Consider the following 20,497-nt stretch of genomic DNA (forward strand, 5'->3'; position numbering starts at 1 on the left):
AAAAAGGACAAATCGCTTCAACTTGCCGGTCAATATAATCTGTCAGAGGCAAAGACATCTTTGTTAAAACAAGAAATAAGAAATATATTGATTCATTATTTGGTAGAAAAGAATATTTTTGATAAAAGTTTGATTGGCAAGTCCAAATCTGGATCTAATTTGCAAGTTACGGAAGATAAATATTAAAATACAAGAAAGCTAGAGCTTAAAAAGGAGTAAAGAGACAAACAAACGCAACTGCAGAAAGAAGAAAGAAAAAGACATTCAGAAAAAAAAGAAATGAAATTGCAAATGCAAATGCAGAAAATGAGAGAGAGAGAGAGAGAGAGAGAGAGAGAGAGAGAGAGAGAGAGAGAAATGCAGGAAATAGAAAAAGAAATGCAAATGCTGGAAAAGAAAGAGAAAAACAGGTACACAAAAGATTTGCAAATGACTGTGCAGAAAGAAGACAGAGTTGGAAATGAAATTCAAATGAAAAGAAATGGAGCTAGCAAGCACGGAGCATCCCATTCATGATAATTCAGTTTTTGATGTTACAAAAAGTATGGTTGACCATCATCAATATATAACAGCTTATATGCATTTTCAAAGACATAATAGACTTTACTTTCATTAAAATACACGTAAAATATATGTTAAATGCACGTAAATTAAGTTAGCTACAGCCAATTATTATTCTGTTTTCGCACAATCAGCAATTTACGATCTTTGCATGTAATTTATATTGTGTTTTCAACTTCATAAAAATTCCTCCCATAAAAAAAGAAACAGACTATACTTGGAAATAGTCACTGTATCGTTACCTTGACTGTAACGTAGAACATATTGCTTGCTTTGACAAAGTAATTATATTTGACTTTATTCTACAAATAAAATACGATGCAGAAAATATCGATATTTTGCATCAACAGAACCGTTCTAGCAGCCGTTTTCGTTAAGGAGCCACTTTGAGCTTTTGACGACATAAAACACACATCTCACCATTTAACGACATTTAGCTTGTAATATATAAAAATGAGGGCATTTCGGCCTGTTTATGAATTTACAATCAAAATAAATAAAACTCATCTCGGTTTTTTCGTTTCCCATTAATTTCTCTTGATTCAATAAAAGTCACCTTCCTTTTAAATCCATGAGCAAAGGAAATGAAAATGTTACATCATTATTTGCATTAAAAATGTTCTTTCCCATGGAACTGTTGACATAAATAAAAAATACATGTTACTGAAACTTTATCATACTTTCTGGTTTGTATAACAATCCCAAATGCAAATAACATACACTGTCTGTTTCATATTGCAGCAATAACTGAGTGTCTATACCATTGAATTATCAAATAATTGGTAATGATGTGCATAGGCCCAGATCTAGTTTATGGCGTGCAACCCACGACTGATTCCTCAAAGTGAGATGAAAATGACACTTTGCATCGGTAAAATATATGACCTTACCAAAATGTCATATTGTCACACATTTAAAACATAAAAAAAAAAACATTTTACATGTCTGCTACTATTACTTCGACATGCTGTTACTATTACTTCGACATGCTGTTGCTATTACTTCAACATGCTGTTGCTATTACTTCGACATGCTGTTTCCATGTGTCTTTCATCCTGTTAAATTATAATCAGTGAATGAATCATAATTCTAAATACAAAATAACAGATCATTCATAGAAAATAGTCATGGGCTCATTTTGACTTCTGTATTGTTAAAGGAAAGTAAAAAAGGAATTAATTGTATGTGAAATAAAATTTATTGATCATGTTTAATTATTAAATAATGCTCAGGATAAACATGTTTACTAAAATGGATTAAACTTCCAACAATTTATATTTTCTAAATCGTTCAAAGTAACATATCTTCCTGCACTCATATTATTCTAACAAACAACATGGCGAACAGACTGGTTGAATTGGTGGGAAATCAACATGGCTAACAGGCTGGTTGAATTGGTAGGTAAGCAATATGGCTAACAGACTGGTTGAATTGGTAGGTAAATAACATGGCTAACAGACTAATTGAATTAGTAGGTAATAGGTAGGTAGGAGAGATAAGAAGTTTTATTTTTAGCATTGTGTACTTCATATCCATTATTACAGATGATAAATAACAGTCATCTTTATAATTTATCTTTTATAAAATTTGCTTTCTGGAAAAATTAACTCTGCAATTCAGAAAAGCAAGAATCAGAGATTCTCTGTGCAATTCTGAGATGAAATGGTGGTTCCCAATTTATAACAAGTGACGCACTTCGATAGTTATCCCTAGTACCCGTTGACTAAACGAGACCGTGCTAATTTTTGTGTCCCTTATGTCATCATGGCTCATGTATAGTCACACTGTTCGTTGCTGTTGAAAAGTCCAATCAGACGTATGAACCAGTGAACGTACCGTCATACAAGTTAGGAAAACATTCATAATTGATTGACCACTCAAACAATATTAAAATTTTTATTACCATATATTTGATTGGACATAGCTTTCAACTCATTTAGTATTCACAGGGGATTGCGACTACCAGCAAAAAGCGATATCACGTGACATGAGCCCCTATTCAGTCTGCTCCCCAATAAAACGTGAATGTTGTGCTCGTTCTATAAGAGACCGCCACCACCAATAGACTTGCCCCCATTATTGAAGTAAAGTTATTTTTTTTTAACTGCACAATATTTCAGCCATTTGGCGACTGTTAAACGATTCAACCGGTCATTCTATTTTCACGCGTTCACACATTTTACCATTCATCCTCTTTCTATTTAAAATCTTTTCAAGATTGTCTAATTTGATCTCTTTGTTTCTAAAATCTTTTCAACCTTGTCTAATTCATCCTCTTTGTTTTTAAAATATTTTCAACGTTGTCTAATTCATCATCTTTGTCGTATGGGGAGAGTTATTGTTTACAAATATTTTTCTGTATCCTCACCTTCAAGTTGACTCGTTTGTTAAAGACTGGAAAACCCCATATTACTTGCTTGACGTTAAATATTTGCTCAGTATGTTAAGAAGGCAGCAATTTTCAGAAATTCTCTTGTATTTTAAAATTTTGTTTTGCCTAATTTAAAAATAATTTTTTAGGCTCGTTTCTGTAAAGATTTTCTCAATGCATGGTGCATATCATCTCCATTTTTGGTTTTACCCTTTTCTGCCTAATCATATTTTGAAAAGACGTCTTACACTGTTGTAATGTACACGGCTTATGCTTTTTCATATGTTATACGTTAACATTACGTGGTCATTCATATGTTACATGTTAATATTACCTGGTCATTCATATATTACATGTTAACATTACCTGGTCATTCATATGTTACATGTTAATTTACGTGGTCATTCATATATTAAATGTTAACATTACCTGGTCATTCATATGTTACATGTTAATTTACCTGGTCATTAATATGTTACACGTTAACATTACCTGGTCATTCATATGTTACATGTTAATTTACCTGATCATTCATATATTAAATGTTAACATTACCTGGTCATTCATATGTTACATGTTAATATTACCTGGTCATTCATATGTTACATGTTAATTTACGTGGTCATTCATATGTTACACGTTAACATTACCTGGTCATTAATATGTTACATGTTAACATTACCTGGTCATTAATATGTTACACGTTAACATTACCTGGTCATTAATATGTTACATGTTAACATTACCTGGTCATTCATATGTTACATGTTAATTTACCTGGTCATTCATATATTAAATGTTAACATTACCTGGTCATTCATATGTTACATGTTAATATTACCTGGTCATTCATGTTACATGATGACATTACCTGGTCATTCAGATGAGCTAAATAAACTAGTTTGTAAAATAATCTTTATTCCTTTGCATGCCTAATAGGTAATCTAATTCTTTCGTTGACCATTATTTCAATTCCGTGTATTTTATTTTTTTAAAATTTTTTTAATACAATTCTTCATTTCTACATTAGTGTGGTGAGGTGCCACGTAATGCTAATATATATATATATATATATATATATATATATATATATATATATATATATATATATATATATATATATATAACTTGCAAGGCTAAAATGGCTGTGATCAGTAAACAGATTGATGGTAATTGAAAACATCAGTATTCAGGGAACGGATTGATGATAATGGAAACTAAATGTTAGTTATTGATAAACACATAGATGGCTACTGAAAATAAATGTCAGCGATTAGTAATCAGATCGATGATAACTGAACATAAATATCAGCAATTGGTAAACAGATCGATGGCAATTAAAAATAAATGTTAGTGATCGGTAAACAGATCGATGGTAATTGAAAATAGATGTCAGTGATCAGTAAATAAATAAATGGTAATCGAAAATAAATGTATGCACATAGTGGGACGCTAATCATTTTCAATTATAGTGCAAGAAATTAGCAGGAAAATTATTGCTTGATGCAATGTATTCGAAGGAAAATTGTTGTCTGACGTATGGAATTAGCAGGAAAATTGTTGTCCGATACAAAAGTGCCAGATTCCCCAGATGTGGCAAATTAATGCAAATGTTAATGCTCTTGGATCTAGCTCCTAGGTCCCCATATACACAATATTCAAAAATGTTACTTTAGCTGTAAGGTCCCTATGTACTTAATTTTCAATAATGTTACTTAGGTGCAAGATTCCAAATATAGATCATTTTCAATTAAGTCACAAACATAAGATTTTAAGACCCACTGGTCACAAATGACCTTTTTCGAAAATCATTTTGCAACGGGTCCTATTCAAGTCAGCCAGTCTTTTTTCGGACCTCTAAAACCGAGACCAAATCAATACACTGGCTACAAAGACATGAACAGAAAGAAAGTCCCTTTCTTGACTATCTATCAAAGAATATTTTATATAAATATTTTTATTGTTATGAAAGGGACCCTGGGTGTCCGAGTGGTCTAAGGGTCATGCCTTTACCAATCACTGCCATCTGACTTCTGTCCGTGTGGGTTCGAGTCTCAGGATCAGCCATTGTGAGTAGTAGTTAATTTTAAGTAACATCTTATTAGATCCTGCTGAGTAAGCTCCCTTGGATTGGTGGTTCTCAACCTGGCTTTTCCCTAGTTCTTCTTCCACCAGCTATACTGACTACTATATATAGCGTATCTTGCACTGAGAAATGGCATTAAATCCCAAAACAACAGCAAATGCAATTGATATGAAAAGCAAATGTTTGAATTCTCATGATCCTTAAACAAAATTCTTTGTCAAGTCAATTATTTGTCTTCCAATATGGTAAATGGGTTAAAAATGTTAACTAGCAAAGGATTGGTGATGCTTTGGTAACATTAACTAGCAGTATAGTGCTATCACGTTATATGTAAATCAACCAATGGAACAACATTATTTTGGCCAGATTGCACGGCAATGCTATAGTAATCGGTGCATTAGTAAATTCTCGCCCTTGAGCTCGCTTTCAATTTGATCCTTACCCTAGAAACGTTTTCACATCGTGTAATAAAATATTCATCGCGTATACTAAAATATGAACAGCATATAATAACACATTCAGATCATACAATGAAATTTGCATAGAAAGTTTGCATTTTCTAGATAATTGCAGATAAAATATAATTGAATGTTCAGGATATAATTAAAATATTTTGCATGTAATTAAACTTGTGCATTATATAATTCATAATGCAAAATCATATAATAACACTGCGTAAAATAAAAACAAATGCACAACATACAACCTATACAGCACATCACACCATATAAACAAGCATAACCAGCTAATAAATACAAAATATACATTACATCATAAAAAATACAAATCATATAAGGAGGTATGCACATCACATATATAAAACGTACCATTTAAGACAGCTATGGCGTTCAATACTCTGCCCCCTCGTCTGTAGTATGTCACTGATATTTCCGTTACATTGTCTCTTGTCATCGTGTCAAACATTACTTATCCTAACAGGCGATATCGATGTACTGATTTGGTCCTCATAAATATAAACGGAAATATCTGGTTTTATAAGAGTTGGATACAAATTAATTGGATAGATAAATACATACATACATACATACATACATACATACATACATACATACATACATAAATACATACATACATACATACATACATACATACATACATACATACATAAATACATACATACATACATACATACATACATGGGATAAAATATGATTGGAAATGGCAAAAATACAAAAAGAAATATGGATGGATAGCTAAATTAATGGATAGCACAAGTCCTTTCTGATTAGCTTATTACGTCCCTTAATAATGCGATCTTCATTATTTCAGATGCACTTCCGGGACTATTTGCTATCTTTTTGTTATGATCAATGTATGGATGTCATTAGAAATCATTTATTTTGATATTTAGTTTTGGAAAGAAAATATCATTAAAACATTAATCGTTTTTACAAATATACTCGTACTGTTGAGGTTTTAACGAGGTGAATTATTGTAGTACACAAATCATGTGTAACCCATGTGTCTGATTCAGACTGAAGAAAGAAACTGACTTGAATAATGGATGAATAGAGAATAGATTTGTATCAAACAGGAAAAAATTAATTTTTTTATTCTAAGATGGACAGAAAAACAAGTCAGATGTCTAATAGTGGATGGCCACCCTAAATATAAGTCATAACGTTACAGAATTGACATGTACTTCCAGGCATAATATGTGTATGTATGCGTATGTTCTTTTGTATGTCTTCTATTACTTGAATAGATTGAATTGCCTTTATTTTGAAGTAAATTTTTAGAAATCATTATTTGCTGTGGAATCAACCTATCCATACGTGGTGTAAGTAACAGGGTTATCAGACGCTACATGCTGTAATTAACAGGGTTATCAGGCGCTACATGGTATAATTAACAGGGTTATCAGACGCTACATGGTGTAAGTAACTTGGCATCAGATGCTAAATGGCGCACCTAACATGACATTGTATGTACCTGGTTTAAGTAACATGGTATCAAATGCTGCAGTGTGTAAGTAACAAGGTATTATATACTACATGGTATCAAATGCTACATCATCCAAGTAACATGGTATCAGATGCTACATGGTGTAAATAACAAGGTATCATATGCTACATGTGTAAGTAACATACTATCAGATGCTACATGGTGTAAGTAACGTGCTATCAGTTACTACATTGTTTAAGTAACATGGTATCAGATGATACATGTATATATAGATCAGAGCGAAATAATTTATCATGTTTTATACCAACTAGTTAGCTGACTAATTAACTAACTACACACACACACACACACACACACACTCACACACACCTACATACACACGCACACACACACATACACAGAATCAATGGATACACGTATCACACCTGAAATGGCATGGCAGACAAGGACAACACTATTTCATCCCCCCATCGGAAATTCAAGATATTTCTGGAACTTCTGGAGAAAAAAAGAAAAACTTTGTTTTATTTAAGGAAGACGTTTCTATTTAGAAATGAAATAATCGAAACAAGAAAGGATTATTTGCATATGAAGAAGACAAGCCAGCTTGCAATATTGTATTGTATTATTGTATTGTATTATTGTAATGTATTATTGTATTGTATTATTGTATTTTGTATTGTTGTATTGTATTATTGTATTGTATTATAGGATTGTATTATTGTATTGTATTATTGTAATGTAATATTCTGAGACTGAACATGACAAAGTACAAATGAATCACAAATAAGAATGTGTTCAACGGTTGCTACTTTAACGTAATCAAAGCCCCAGTCACACGTGGGGCAGGGGAGTTACACTCTATGAAAATGGGGTTACAGTGGCAGTAATTATATCAAAGAAATATACTGAGACATGGAGGAATTAACATGCATCATACAGATGGACAGACAGACGGATAGATAGACACAGATATCATGTATAAAAGAAAAACATACTGCGAGTATATCTAGAAAATAAATCAGCTAACTAACCAACCTAATAAATCAATCATTTTCATGTTCTTCAGCTGTGACTCTAATTACATAACATGTAAAGAAAACATACTAAACAATACAATGCTTTGGTCAAAGAAACACAAAGGTAGCAGACCTGTGCTGGTTTTGGCAAGGCTCGAACCCTTATCCCAGTGCATGCTTATCAGTTACCACTGAGCAAATGCGGTTCCAACTTGAAATATAAACAAGATGGAAAACTCCATTTTAACTCAAGTAGCATACATGATAGATATACAGTGAACAATTACCGTAGTAAAATCTTTCCATCTGTTTGTGACTCATGTAAGCAGATCAAAGGTAATTATATAAAAATTTCACTTACCTTTAAAATTTCATCTTCTTTAACTCCTATAAGAAGCCAGGTGTACAACGGGTGATATTCAAGGGCAAACCGCTTGAAATGTACGGTCTTCACTCCGTCTTCCAGCTGTCTTGCTGCAACGTTTCTTACTAGTCCATAGCTTTAAAAAGATGAAGCTTAGAATTGAGAAATGACAACATTGCAACTAAGCTTACACCAAGCTGACTAAGCTTACACAAATTTGTCATGACTTGTCCTACACGGAGTTGACTAGGCTTACATGGAGTTGTCATGACTAGTCTTACATGAAGATGTAATGACTAGTCTTACACGGAATTGACACGCCTTACAGGGAGTTGTCGTGATTAATCTTAAACGCAGTTCAGAAGGCTTACGTGGATTTGTTGTGACTCTCTTACACGGAGTTGTCATGACTAAGCTTACACGGAGTTGTCATAACTAGTCTTACATAGAGTTTTCATAACTAGTCTTACACGGAGTTGACTAGGCTCACATGGAGTTGTCATGACTAGACTCACACGGAGTTAACTAGGCTTACACGGAGTTGACTAGGCTTACACAGAGTTGGCATGACTTGTCTTAGACGGAGTTGTCATCACTAGTTTTAGACATAGTTGACTAGGCTTACACGGAGTTGTCATGGCTGGGCTTACACGGAGTTGTCATGGCTGGGCTTACACGGAGTTTTTAATGAATAGGCTTATAGGGAGGTGTCACGACCAGTCTTACACGGAGTTGACAAGGCTTACTCAGAGTTGTCGTGACTAGTCTTACACGGACTTGTCATGACATAGGCTTACGCGGAGTTGTCATAACTAGGCTTTTACGGAGTTGTCATAACTAGTCTTACACGGAATTGACTAGGCTCACACAGAGTTGTCATTACTAGACTTACACGGAGTTGACTAGTCTTACACCTAGTTATCATTACTTGGCTTAGACGGAGTTTTCATCATTAGTTTTACATATAGTTGACTAGGCTTGCACAGAGTTATTATAACTAGGCTTACACGGAGTTGTCATTAATAGTCTTACTGAGTTGACTAGGCTTACACAGACTTGTCATGACCAGGCTTTCACGGAGCTTTGATAAGTAGTCTTACATGGAGTTAACTAGGTTTACACAAAGTTATAATGACTAGGCTAACACGGAGTTGACTAGGCTTACACAGACTTGTCATGACCAGGCTTGCAAAGAGTTATCATAACTAGTTTTACACGGGGTTGACTAGGCTTACACAAAGTTATCATGACTAATCTTACATGGAGTTGTCATGAATGCCTTTATATACGACACTGTTCATTTGTATCTATTGCAATGTGACCAGCCAAAATCTGCTGTAACCATGATACGTCAAAATATTTACACTATTCATGGTACTTTTAGGTCCATGCGAACAAGTGGTACATTGTTTTTAATTGCAGAAAAGAGGAGACAGCTTGGCTGATCTTGGCATTGCTAACGTTTTGTGCACAGAATGTTGTGTAACTCCTAAAGAAAGGGGGACATTGTGAACCTTGGGTCTCGCGTGTTTTTGAAGCTAATAATGAAAACTACACCGTTCTCAGTTAATCTGAGGTGGTGTTTGTTTCATAAATATAATATTCTGATAAGAAATTATAGATGCACAAAGAAAAAAAAAACTCAAGGCGTTTCAGCTTAAAGTATTCTGCAAAGCTAAAACAAATATAAAACTTTTCTTTTATAGAGTATTTATTTGATATTTACCTAACGGATGTATTTCATTAAAACAAATATGCACCAAACTTAAACTTTTACATACGAGTGTTTGCATGTTTGGTGTAGGACGTGTGTGTGTGTGTGTGTGTGTGTGTGTGAGAGAGAGAGAGAGAGAGAGAGAGAGAGAACAACCTGTTGGGGCTTTCTTGGTTACCGACATCTCTCACGTGAGGAAGGGCCACATACTTTCCAAATTCTTCTTTCGGTCTCACATACATCATTCCAGACTTTCCAACTCTAGTTAATAAAAAGGTTGAATGATATAATAATATTTTGAGGGTTTTATTTTCTCCAAGTAATTGGACAAAATATTAACTTGTCCTACTTATGTTGACACTTATTTTTGGAATCTTTACAAGCACAAATTACATATATGCCTAGTATGCTAAATATAGATACAATCAACTTTCGTACGATCGTCTCATATAAACCGACACATTTTGCATTACTATGACTATGTTTCAAGCTAGAAGGAATGCATAAAGCCAATGTTTTTACATTGTTCCATAATTGGACTACATGAAACTTATTAATATAAATTGTTTGGGTCGGACACTATGTTCATTCTATTTAATTTTCCTGCGACCGAATTGCCCCTGTGCCAGACCAAAATGATTTAAAAGAGAAGATGCCCCTTTCTGAGTAATTCACAATATCCACAGCTTTCACCGTTACTGTTGATCAGAGGCGTAGCTATGATATTTTGCGCCCGGGGACGAACTATAAAATTGGCGCCCCAGCCCCCTCCCCGTTTAATCACATTTTTGAATATTACCCTTGTTTACTTATTATAATGTAACGTTGTAAGCCTCATTTTGGCGCCCGGGGACATATGTACCCCCCTGCCCCCCCCCCCCCAGCTACGCCTCTGCTGTTGATAAAGAAGACAACGTCATCAGTTACATCAATTATTGCAATAAAAATTGCACAAAAAAACCAAAACAACAAAACAATTACAGCATAATGAAATAAGACAAACGATGAAAGAAGAAGAAAGATGACAAACAAACAAAGCAACAAACAATGCAAAGGCACATGAACAGCCCCAACAAGTTACGTTATGTCATACATTATGCAATAATTCATTGGAGATAAACAAACAATCAATAATAAAATGAAAAAGAAACAAAACAACAAGAAAACAGATACAGAACAGTTAACGTAGACGTGTCAAAAGCTAAAATTTAGAATTTGGGGAGCAAACCTTATTCCCAAATCATCGTCTTCACTGCCCCATCCAAAGTAGAGGTTTGAGAATCCATTGACTGTGTCGTATTGTTCTGGCGTGAAACCAACAATGCCTCCATGGAAACCATAATATGGAATGCTGAAGATAAAATAATTAAATAAAATAATATATGGAAATACTTCTTTATAGGATACAACTTTATACATTTTTGACGCATTTTGCCCGAATCCTACTCCAATGCCACCAACACATATGCAGTACTTTATTTACAGCATAATTGTTTTCCTGATTTTATAAACGTGTTACTAACAGAACTATATATATATATATATATATATATATATATATATATATATATATATATATATATATATATATATATGAATTATGTTCCGCAATTGTGCTACAGAATGGGTGTTCGATAATGTATGTTACCTAATTGTATCATCGACTAGATCATTGATTCGTAAATGCATTGTAGTCTCGGCCCAAAATCACGTGATTTAAGAAAATTAGTGACCTACTCTAATTTGTTTTAAGTATAGCAATAGGTTTGAAGAGAAGAAAAGAAACCTCCCATAAGTTGTCAGATACATGCCATATAAATAACTAAATACTTTGTGTTAATGTATGTTCATCACCGGGGATATTAAATGCCAACTAATGCGAATTAAGTTGACTGGCACGTGTTTTACATGGGAGTAGAACTTTTCAGGTTATGTCCTGCCTAAGCAAGTAGAGACAAATGGCTTGCACAAATATACTCATAATCTGTAGATCCGGGCAATTGTGGGAATACTCATAAGCTGTAGATCCGGGCAATTGTTGGAATACTCATAAGCTGTAGATCCAGGCAATTGTGGGAATCGTCCGAACGCTCTTCTAGTCAAGAATCGAACGATTTAAAAAAAAACTACATGTGTACAAAAAAACTACATGTGTACACTAAATCATGGCTAGTTCCATTTTCGAAATCCGCTTATGCTCAAAAGTTTTCTACAGCAGTGAACCAATTTGGAAAAGTCACAGCATTCAAAGACCTGTCTGAAGTGAATAACGTTTATCATTATTGTCTAAGTGATTTTGTATATAATTACCTGTTTCAGTAACTTGGTCTCTGTCATTCATACTTTTTATATTTTGTATATAATTACCTGTTTCAGTAATTTGTCTTTGTCATTCATACTTTTTATACTTTGTATATAATTACCTGTTTCAGTAATTCGTCTCTGTCATTCATACTTTTTATATTTTGTATATAATTACCTGTTTCAGTAATTTGTCTCTGTCATTCATATTGTTTATATTTTGTATATAATTATCTGTTTCAGTAATTTGTCTCTGTCATTCATACTTTTTATATTTTGTATATAATTACTTGTTTCAGTAATTTGTCTCTGTCATTCATATTTTTATATAATTGCCTGTTTCAGTAATTTGTCTCTGTCATTCGTATTTTTTATATTTTGATGTCTCTTAGATTATCATACTCTAGAATTGTCTGTACCCCACCCACCCTTCCATTTTGTACCTATTCGATGAAAAACAAACAAAAACAACCCCAAAAATTCATACAACAGCAACCCCAAAAACAGCAACAAAAAATAAAAGCAAAATAACAAGAACAAAAAAAAAAAAACACTTTCTTGACCCCGATTCGGAACAAAAACGCAAAAATAGTTTTCAGGCTTTAACTGTATTACGGCTTTTCACGCTTTCTTAAGATCTGTAGGCAAATATGTGGAAGAGAATACAAAACACGCAGGCAATTATAAAAGCTAAGATAGGTGCATATTATGTCCATTTGGTGTTTATGAAAGCTAAGGTAGGTGCATATCATGTCCATTTGGTGTTTATGAAAGCTAAGATAGGTGCATATCATGTCCATTTGGTGTTTATGAAAGCTAAGATAGGTACATATCATGTCCATTTGGTGTTTATGAAAGCTAAGATAGGTACATATCATGTCCATTTGGTGTTTATGAAAGCTAAGGTAGGTGCATATCATGTCCATTTGGTGTTTATGAAAGCTAAGATAGGTATATGTCATGTCCATTTGGTGTTTATGAAAGCTAAGGTAGGTGCATATCATGTCCATTTGGTGTTTATGAAAGCTAAGATAGGTATATATCATGTCCATTTGGTGTTTATGAAAGCTAAGATAGGTATATATCATGTCCATTTGGTGTTTATGAAAGCTAAGATAGGTGCATATCATGTCCATTTGGTGTTTATGAAAGCTAAGATAGGTACATATCATGTCCATTTGGTGTTTATAAAAGCTAAAAGACGTACATATCATGTCCATTCGGTGTTTATGAAAGCTAAGATAGATGCATATCAGCGCTAAGGTAGGTACATATCATGTCCATTTGGTGTTTATGAAAGCTAAGATAGGTACATATCATGTCCATTTGGTGTTTATGAAATTTAAGATAGGTACATATCATGTCCATTTGGTGTTTATGAAAGCTATGATAGGTACATATCATGTCCATTTGGTGTTTATGAAAGTTAAGATGGGTACATATCATGTCCATTTGGTGTTTATGAAAGTTAAGATAGGTACATATCATGTCCATTTGGTGTTTATGAAAGCTAAGGTAGGTGCATATCATGTCCATTTGGTGTTTAGGAAAGCTAAGGTAGGTGCATATCATGTCCATTTGGTGTTTATGAAAGCTAAGATAGGTGCATATCATGTCCATTTGGTGTTTATGAAAGCTAAGATAGGTGCATATTATGTCCATTTGGTGTTTAGGAAAGCTAAGATAGGTACATATCATGTCCATTTGGTGTTTATGAAAGCTAAGATAGGTGCGTATTATGTCCATTTGGTGTTTATGAAAGCTAAGATAGGTGCATATTTTATGTCCATTTGGTGTGTATGAAAGCTAAGATAGGTGCATATCATGTCCATTTGGTGTTTATGAAAGCTAAGATAGGTACATATGTCCATTTGGTGTTTATGAAAGCTAAGATAGGTGCATATCAAAGCTACGGTAGGCACATATGTCCATTTAGTGTTTATGAAAGCTAAGATAGGTGCATATCATGTCCATTTGGTGTTTATGAAAGGTAAGATTGGTGCATATCAAAGCTAAGGTAGGTACATATGTCCATTCGGTGTTTATGAAAGGTTAGATAGGTACATATCATGTCCATTTGGTGTTTGTGAAAGCTAAGATAGGTGCATATCATGTCCATTTGGTGTTTATGAAAGCTAAGATAGGTACATATCATGTTCATTTGGTGTTTATGAAAGCTAAGGTAGGTACATATCATGTGCATTTGGTGTTTATGAAAGCTAAGGTAGGTGCATATCATGTCCATTTGGTGTTTATGAAAGCTAAGTCAGGTATATATCATGTCCATTTGGTGTTTATGAAAGCTAAGATAGGTGTATATCATGTCCATTTGATGTTTATGAAAGCTAAGATAGGTACATATAACGCCCTTTTGATGTTTATGAAAGCTAAGATAGGTACATATCATGTCCATTTGGTGTTTATGAAAGCTATGATAGGTACATATCATGTCCATTTGGTGTTTATGAAAGCTAAGATAGGTACATATCATGTCCATTTGGTGTTTATAAAAGCTAAAAGAGGTACATATCATGTCCATTTGGTGTTTATGAAAGCTAAGATATGTGCATATCAGAGCTAAGGTAGGTACATATGTCCATTTGGTGGTTATGAAAGGTTAGATAGGTACATATCATGTCCATTTGGTGTTTATGAAAGCTAAGATAGGTACATATCATGTCCATTTGGTGTTTATGAAAGCTAAGGTAGGTGTATATCATGTCCATTTGATGTTTATGAAAGCTAAGATAGGTGTATATCATGTCCATTTGATGTTTATGAAAGCTAAGATAGGTGCATATCATGTCCATTTGGTGTTTATGAAAGCTAAGATAGGTACATATCATGTCCATTTGGTGTTTATGAAAGCTAAGATAGGTACATATCATGTCCATTTGGTGTTTATGAAAGCTAAGATAGGTACATATCATGTCCATTTGGTGTTTATAAAAGCTAAAAGAGGTACATATCATGTCCATTTGGTGTTTATGAAAGCTAAGATAGGTGCATATCAGAGCTAAGGTAGGTACATATGTCCATTTGGTGTTCATGAAAGGTTAGATAGGTACATATCATGTCCATTTGGTGTTTGTAAAAGCTAAGATAGGTGCATATCATGTCCATTTGGTGTTTATGAAAGCTAAGATAGGTACATATCATGTCCATTTGGTGTTTATGAAAGCTAAGGTAGGTGTATATCATGTCCATTTGATGTTTATGAAAGCTAAGATAGGTACATATAACGCCCTTTTGATGTTTATGAAAGCTAAGATAGGTACATATCATGTCCATTTGGTGTTTATGAAAGCTAAGGTATGTACATATCATGTCCATTTGGTTTTTATGAAAGCTAAGATAGGTACATATCATGTCCATTTGGTGTTTATGAAAGCTAAGATAGGTACATATCATGTCCATTTGGTGTTTATGAAAGCTAAGATAGGTACATATCATGTCCATTTGGTGTTTATGAAAGCTAAGATAGGTGCATATCAAAGCTAAGGTAGGTATATATCATGTCCATTTGGTGTTTATGAAAGCTAAGGTATGTACATGTCATGTCCATTTGGTGTTTATGAAAGCTAAGGTAGGTATATATCATGTCCATTTGGTGTTTATGAAAGCTAAGATAGGTACATATCATGTCCATTTGGCGTTTTATGGCACTGCAACACAATTAGTTTGTTTAGTGCCAGGGCTATTGGAGTAAAGTGCCTTGTCAAACGAGACACCACCGTAGCCGATACAGGTTAATCCGATGCCAGGATTCGAACCAGCATCTTTTCGGTATCTGAGAAATTTTAATGCGCAGACGTCATTGAAAATACCCAAACTCTATAGCCTCTATCGACGCTATGGAAATACGAGCTGAACATCAAAGATCTGTGACTAAGTAGATATGTAATAAGTATAGGTTATTGACTGAGTATTGAAAAATACTGGTCCCGAGTGCATGTGACAAAGAATGCGCGAGGTTGCGAGGCATCGTACGCCACATAAACGAGGATCCAAACTGCTTCAGCAATTAGTGACCAGTGAGGAAGAAGAGAGATGTCGTTCTCTGAGATACATGGGCAGTTATCGCCTTCGTGAAAGATATTGATCACTATTAGGTCGGAATGACAGAAGAACAACGATATAAGAAAACAAAATTATTTCTAAGTGACCATGGTAAAGACCATCCGAATATGGTTTACTCAACAGATGGCAGAAGAAATGCAACCAGAACTCCTTCTGCAGGCCGAAACCTAAGCGTATTTGAAGAAAGCGGACAGAAAGGTTCGGAACACAATCAAAACGCCAAGTGCGAAACGAAAACTCTGAAGTGCAGTCGATATAAGGTAGTTATATAGTCACACTTGGCGCCAACTGTAGTTACGTAATACTCCAACTGTCGTTACGTAATACTCCAAATTGTCGTTACGTAATACTCTGATGAATTTAAGCTAGTTCTCAGATATCATCAAAATATGGTGCATGGACGCTCGTAAAAACAAAAACAAAATACAAAATAATAAAACAAAAACATCAACACCATTAATAACAAAGTACGAAGAAAAAGGAAACTAATTATCTTAGTAAGCATTATCATAAAAAGAAACCTTTCGAATGGATAACAGTAAACGCAATGTTAGACGTAGGAAACCTTTCGAATGGATAACAGTTAATGCAATGTTAAACGTAGGAAACCTTTCGAATGGATAACAGTTATTGCAATGTTAGACGTAGGAAACCTTTCGAATGGATAACAGTTAATGCTATGTTTGACGTAGGAAACCTGTCGAATGGATAACAGTTAATGCATTGTTAGACGTAGGAAACCTTTCGAATGGATAACAGTTAATGCATTGTTAGACGTAGGAAACCTGTCGAATGGATAACAGTTAATGCAATGTTAGATGAAGGAAACCTTTCGAATGGATAACAGTTAATGTTATGTTTGACGTAGGAAACCTGTTGAATGGATAACAGTTAATGCATTGTTAGACGTAGGAAACCTTTCGAATGGATAACAGTTAATGCATTGTTAGACGTAGGAAACCTTTCGAATGGATAACAGTTAATGCAATGTTAAACGTAGGAAACCTGTCGAATGGATAAGAGTTAATGCAATGTTAGACGTGGTATAGCTTTTGTGAACAAGTAAGCTTTAACAATCATTTCAAGGCAAATTCTCTCGTCTTGGTCTACATTAACGTTTTGTAACTTTTCGGAAGTTTTTGTAACTTTTCGCAATCTTTTTTAACTTTTGGAAATGTTTTGTTACTTTAAGTAACTTTTTGTAAATTTATGCAAGGCTTCGCACTTTAGTCATCCACGATGTTTTCCATTGCCCCATACTCTCTTTTCACATTTCATAAACAGCTGAACATCTTTTACATCTCGTTTCGTCGCCGCTTCGAGGTATTTTGTTTTTTTCTGATTTTATATAAAGTTTTCCACGTCACCAGGATTTATTTGTGGTAAATCTCTTGCCCCCCGCCCTCCCCCCCGATTAATTTCTTCCTCAAACAGTTGAATATATGCATTTATCTCTTCTGGACTCATAACGAGCAATCCGTTGAAAATGTCAAAATTCTGGACGCAGCTATTTTTATTCGACGTACACAAAAATAGTTCTTGGCATACGTGCGCGTTATAACCATGTAAGGAAGCGATGAATATTTTTAGTTAACTCCAGTCATTACCGCTGGATATTGACTGGTAGCAACAATGTTAAACTAACGAGACAATTTATGAAGTATAAAATAAAGGGAAAAACCAAATAACGACTAACTACAGCAACGTGCTGTGTAACTCACCCCACTCTCTCCTCGCTACAAATAGGCACACACATACATTTGTTGTTCAGGAAACAGATTAATAGTTAACACATTTTAAAAAGTCCATTTATAGAAAGCGGAGTAAGCAGAACGTTCGTAAACTTTTTGTTCAAACGTCTGCCATGACTGACTGTTGCGTTTCAATGGACACATTTATGTGAACAGATAAACTGTCTCTACAGTCCTAAAGTCAATCTTATGGTTTAACTTTGTACGTAAAGTAAATAAATATCAGGCGAATAAGTCATTTTAATATGTTGTGAGAAAGGTGTAAATGATACTTACCCATTGTCCTTGTATTTTGTGCTTCCGGTCATGAAGTGAATCGGCTGCCTTCCGCAGCGATACAAGTTTCTGTCGTCAGTCATAAGAGAGTCCACATCATGGATGATATAACATGTATAGTTAGATATCCCTCGGGCCGTACGGAACCCTGCATTTGCTAACAACCCTCGATTAAACTGCGTTGGCAACGCCTTTACAAGGAAAGAGAGGAAGGGATTAAATCGATGACAGCCTTCAAAAATTGTACTTTAATCTCAGACTTGAGCTTTTCAAGTAGAAATTTCATCTTGATGGACATACATGTGTTTAAATAATATATTCCTTAGTCAAACTTGTAATTCTGAATAGATCACTAACGTTTTGACTGATGACAAAGTAATTTTGAGTCAATATGGTTTTATCTCATCACACCAAGAACACATTTAAATACACTTTTTTCATAATCATTTTTTTCTATTATGGAAAAACTTGTTTGCTGGTTCCTACGTTTGTGTGTGTGTGTGTGTGTGTGTGAGAGAGAGAGAGAGAGAGAGAGAGAGAGAGAGAGAGAGAAAGAGAGAATAAATGCCTACCATTTCTACGACGTATATTCCGTACTCCAGTTGCTGACGTTGCAAAACCGTATGAAGATGGCGCACAAGAATATCTAAATGCTCCTTTCGGTCCCTGTATGGTATGATGATCGCAGTTCTCTCCCTTGCTTGACAATATGGCGGTGCATATCTCCCGCCGTAAGATAGATTTCTCAAGCTTTCTTCATTGGTTACTTCTTGGAGAGTAATTGTTGGCTTTATGTTCATTTTACCAACTTGAACATTAGCAAAGCATGGAAAAGAGAAGAAGCAAAGCTTTTCAAATTTTAACAATATTTTTCAAGTTGTTACTGAAATCCTAGATAGTCATCGTTATTGTATACCTAGCGAATTCTGATAACGTTTCTACTCTAATATACTACACGCAGATACAGAGTTGACAAAGATCTACAATATTTTCTTGTTTCAGAAATATTCTTATTTAGAGTTTACTTAAATCTGCCTTGTTACTTTCAAGAATCAAACTCGTCAATAGCTCATAAATAATTCGGTAGAGTTTGTAAATAAAATTATTAGTTCATATCTTAGTCAAAACGGACTACAAATCCATCATAACTATCTCATTACAATGGAATATTTTTTTGTGATTCATTGCTAAATGTGAGATTTTCATTTTTTTTTTCTTCAAGCTACACATCATTAAACTTTAGGACGGAGGTAGAAAATTTCCGCCTGCCTTATGCAAGTAATGGCATGCTTTTCGGGATGAAAGAACCAACGACTTGATAACTACGAAAAATCGAATTCCAGATTTCATCTGTTACTTATAGTCCTCGTGACTACCTGGATTTATTTTAATATAATAAAATAAATTCGCTAATGGTACTTTTAACAGGTACGTGAAAACAATTGTAAAACAGCAGTTGTTTAACGCTTCCATAGCAAGATTTTAATGATAGTTTCATGCAAAGTTTCAAAAATATAATTGTTTTCTTTGTCCTAGTATATGCTATTGATTTTTTCATAGTATATGCTATTGATTTTGTCCTAGTATATGCTATTGATTTTTTCATAGTATATGCTATTGATTTTGTCCTAGTATATGCTACTGATTTTGTCCTAGTATATGCTATTGATTTTGTCCCAGTATATGCTACTGATTTTGTCCCAGTATATGCCACTGATTTTGTCCTAGTATATGCTATTGATTGCCCTCTACAATTGACCAAGTGCACATACAAAATCCACTGGAAAAACACAGGAAACAGAGGATATGCGCCTAACAACTGTCAAATGCAGAAAGAGAGCGGAAAAACAGAAGTGAGACGAAAACAACTTCCTATATATGAGTTAATCATCTATACTCAAAAGAACGTACAAAAGTCGGCAAAAATAGAGAAAGAAAAGGATTTAAACCAAATCCCAGGACGCACCTCTCACAGAAAAAGAACAGCTAACAAAGGAGGTGGTAGTGATAGCGGGAAGAGAGAGAGAGAGAGAGAGAGAGAGAGAGAG

General features: G+C 34.3%; 1 protein-coding gene across 1 annotated transcript in view; it reads right to left on the bottom strand.

Annotated features, from left to right (window-relative positions):
• Window positions 1–1,740: 1,740 nt before the first annotated feature.
• Window positions 1,741–20,497, bottom strand: part of LOC149792930 (beta-1,4-galactosyltransferase 4-like) — a 37,311-nt gene continuing 18,554 nt past the window's right edge. The window contains exons 2-7 of the mRNA XM_089966776.1: window positions 19,022–19,257; window positions 18,450–18,640; window positions 11,270–11,392; window positions 10,198–10,302; window positions 8,325–8,463; window positions 1,741–7,442 (exon numbers count right to left, since the gene is read on the bottom strand). Of these exons, the coding sequence (XP_089822902.1) occupies window positions 7,404–7,442; window positions 8,325–8,463; window positions 10,198–10,302; window positions 11,270–11,392; window positions 18,450–18,640; window positions 19,022–19,249 (825 nt within the window). The 5' untranslated portion in view covers window positions 19,250–19,257 and the 3' untranslated portion in view covers window positions 1,741–7,403. The remainder of the gene's footprint in view (window positions 7,443–8,324; window positions 8,464–10,197; window positions 10,303–11,269; window positions 11,393–18,449; window positions 18,641–19,021; window positions 19,258–20,497) is intronic.

Source organism: Sinohyriopsis cumingii, chromosome 8 (assembly GCF_028554795.1).
Source record: "Sinohyriopsis cumingii isolate HCF-2022 chromosome 8, ASM2855479v2, whole genome shotgun sequence".
NCBI classification, from domain to species: Eukaryota; Metazoa; Mollusca; class Bivalvia; order Unionida; family Unionidae; genus Sinohyriopsis; species Sinohyriopsis cumingii.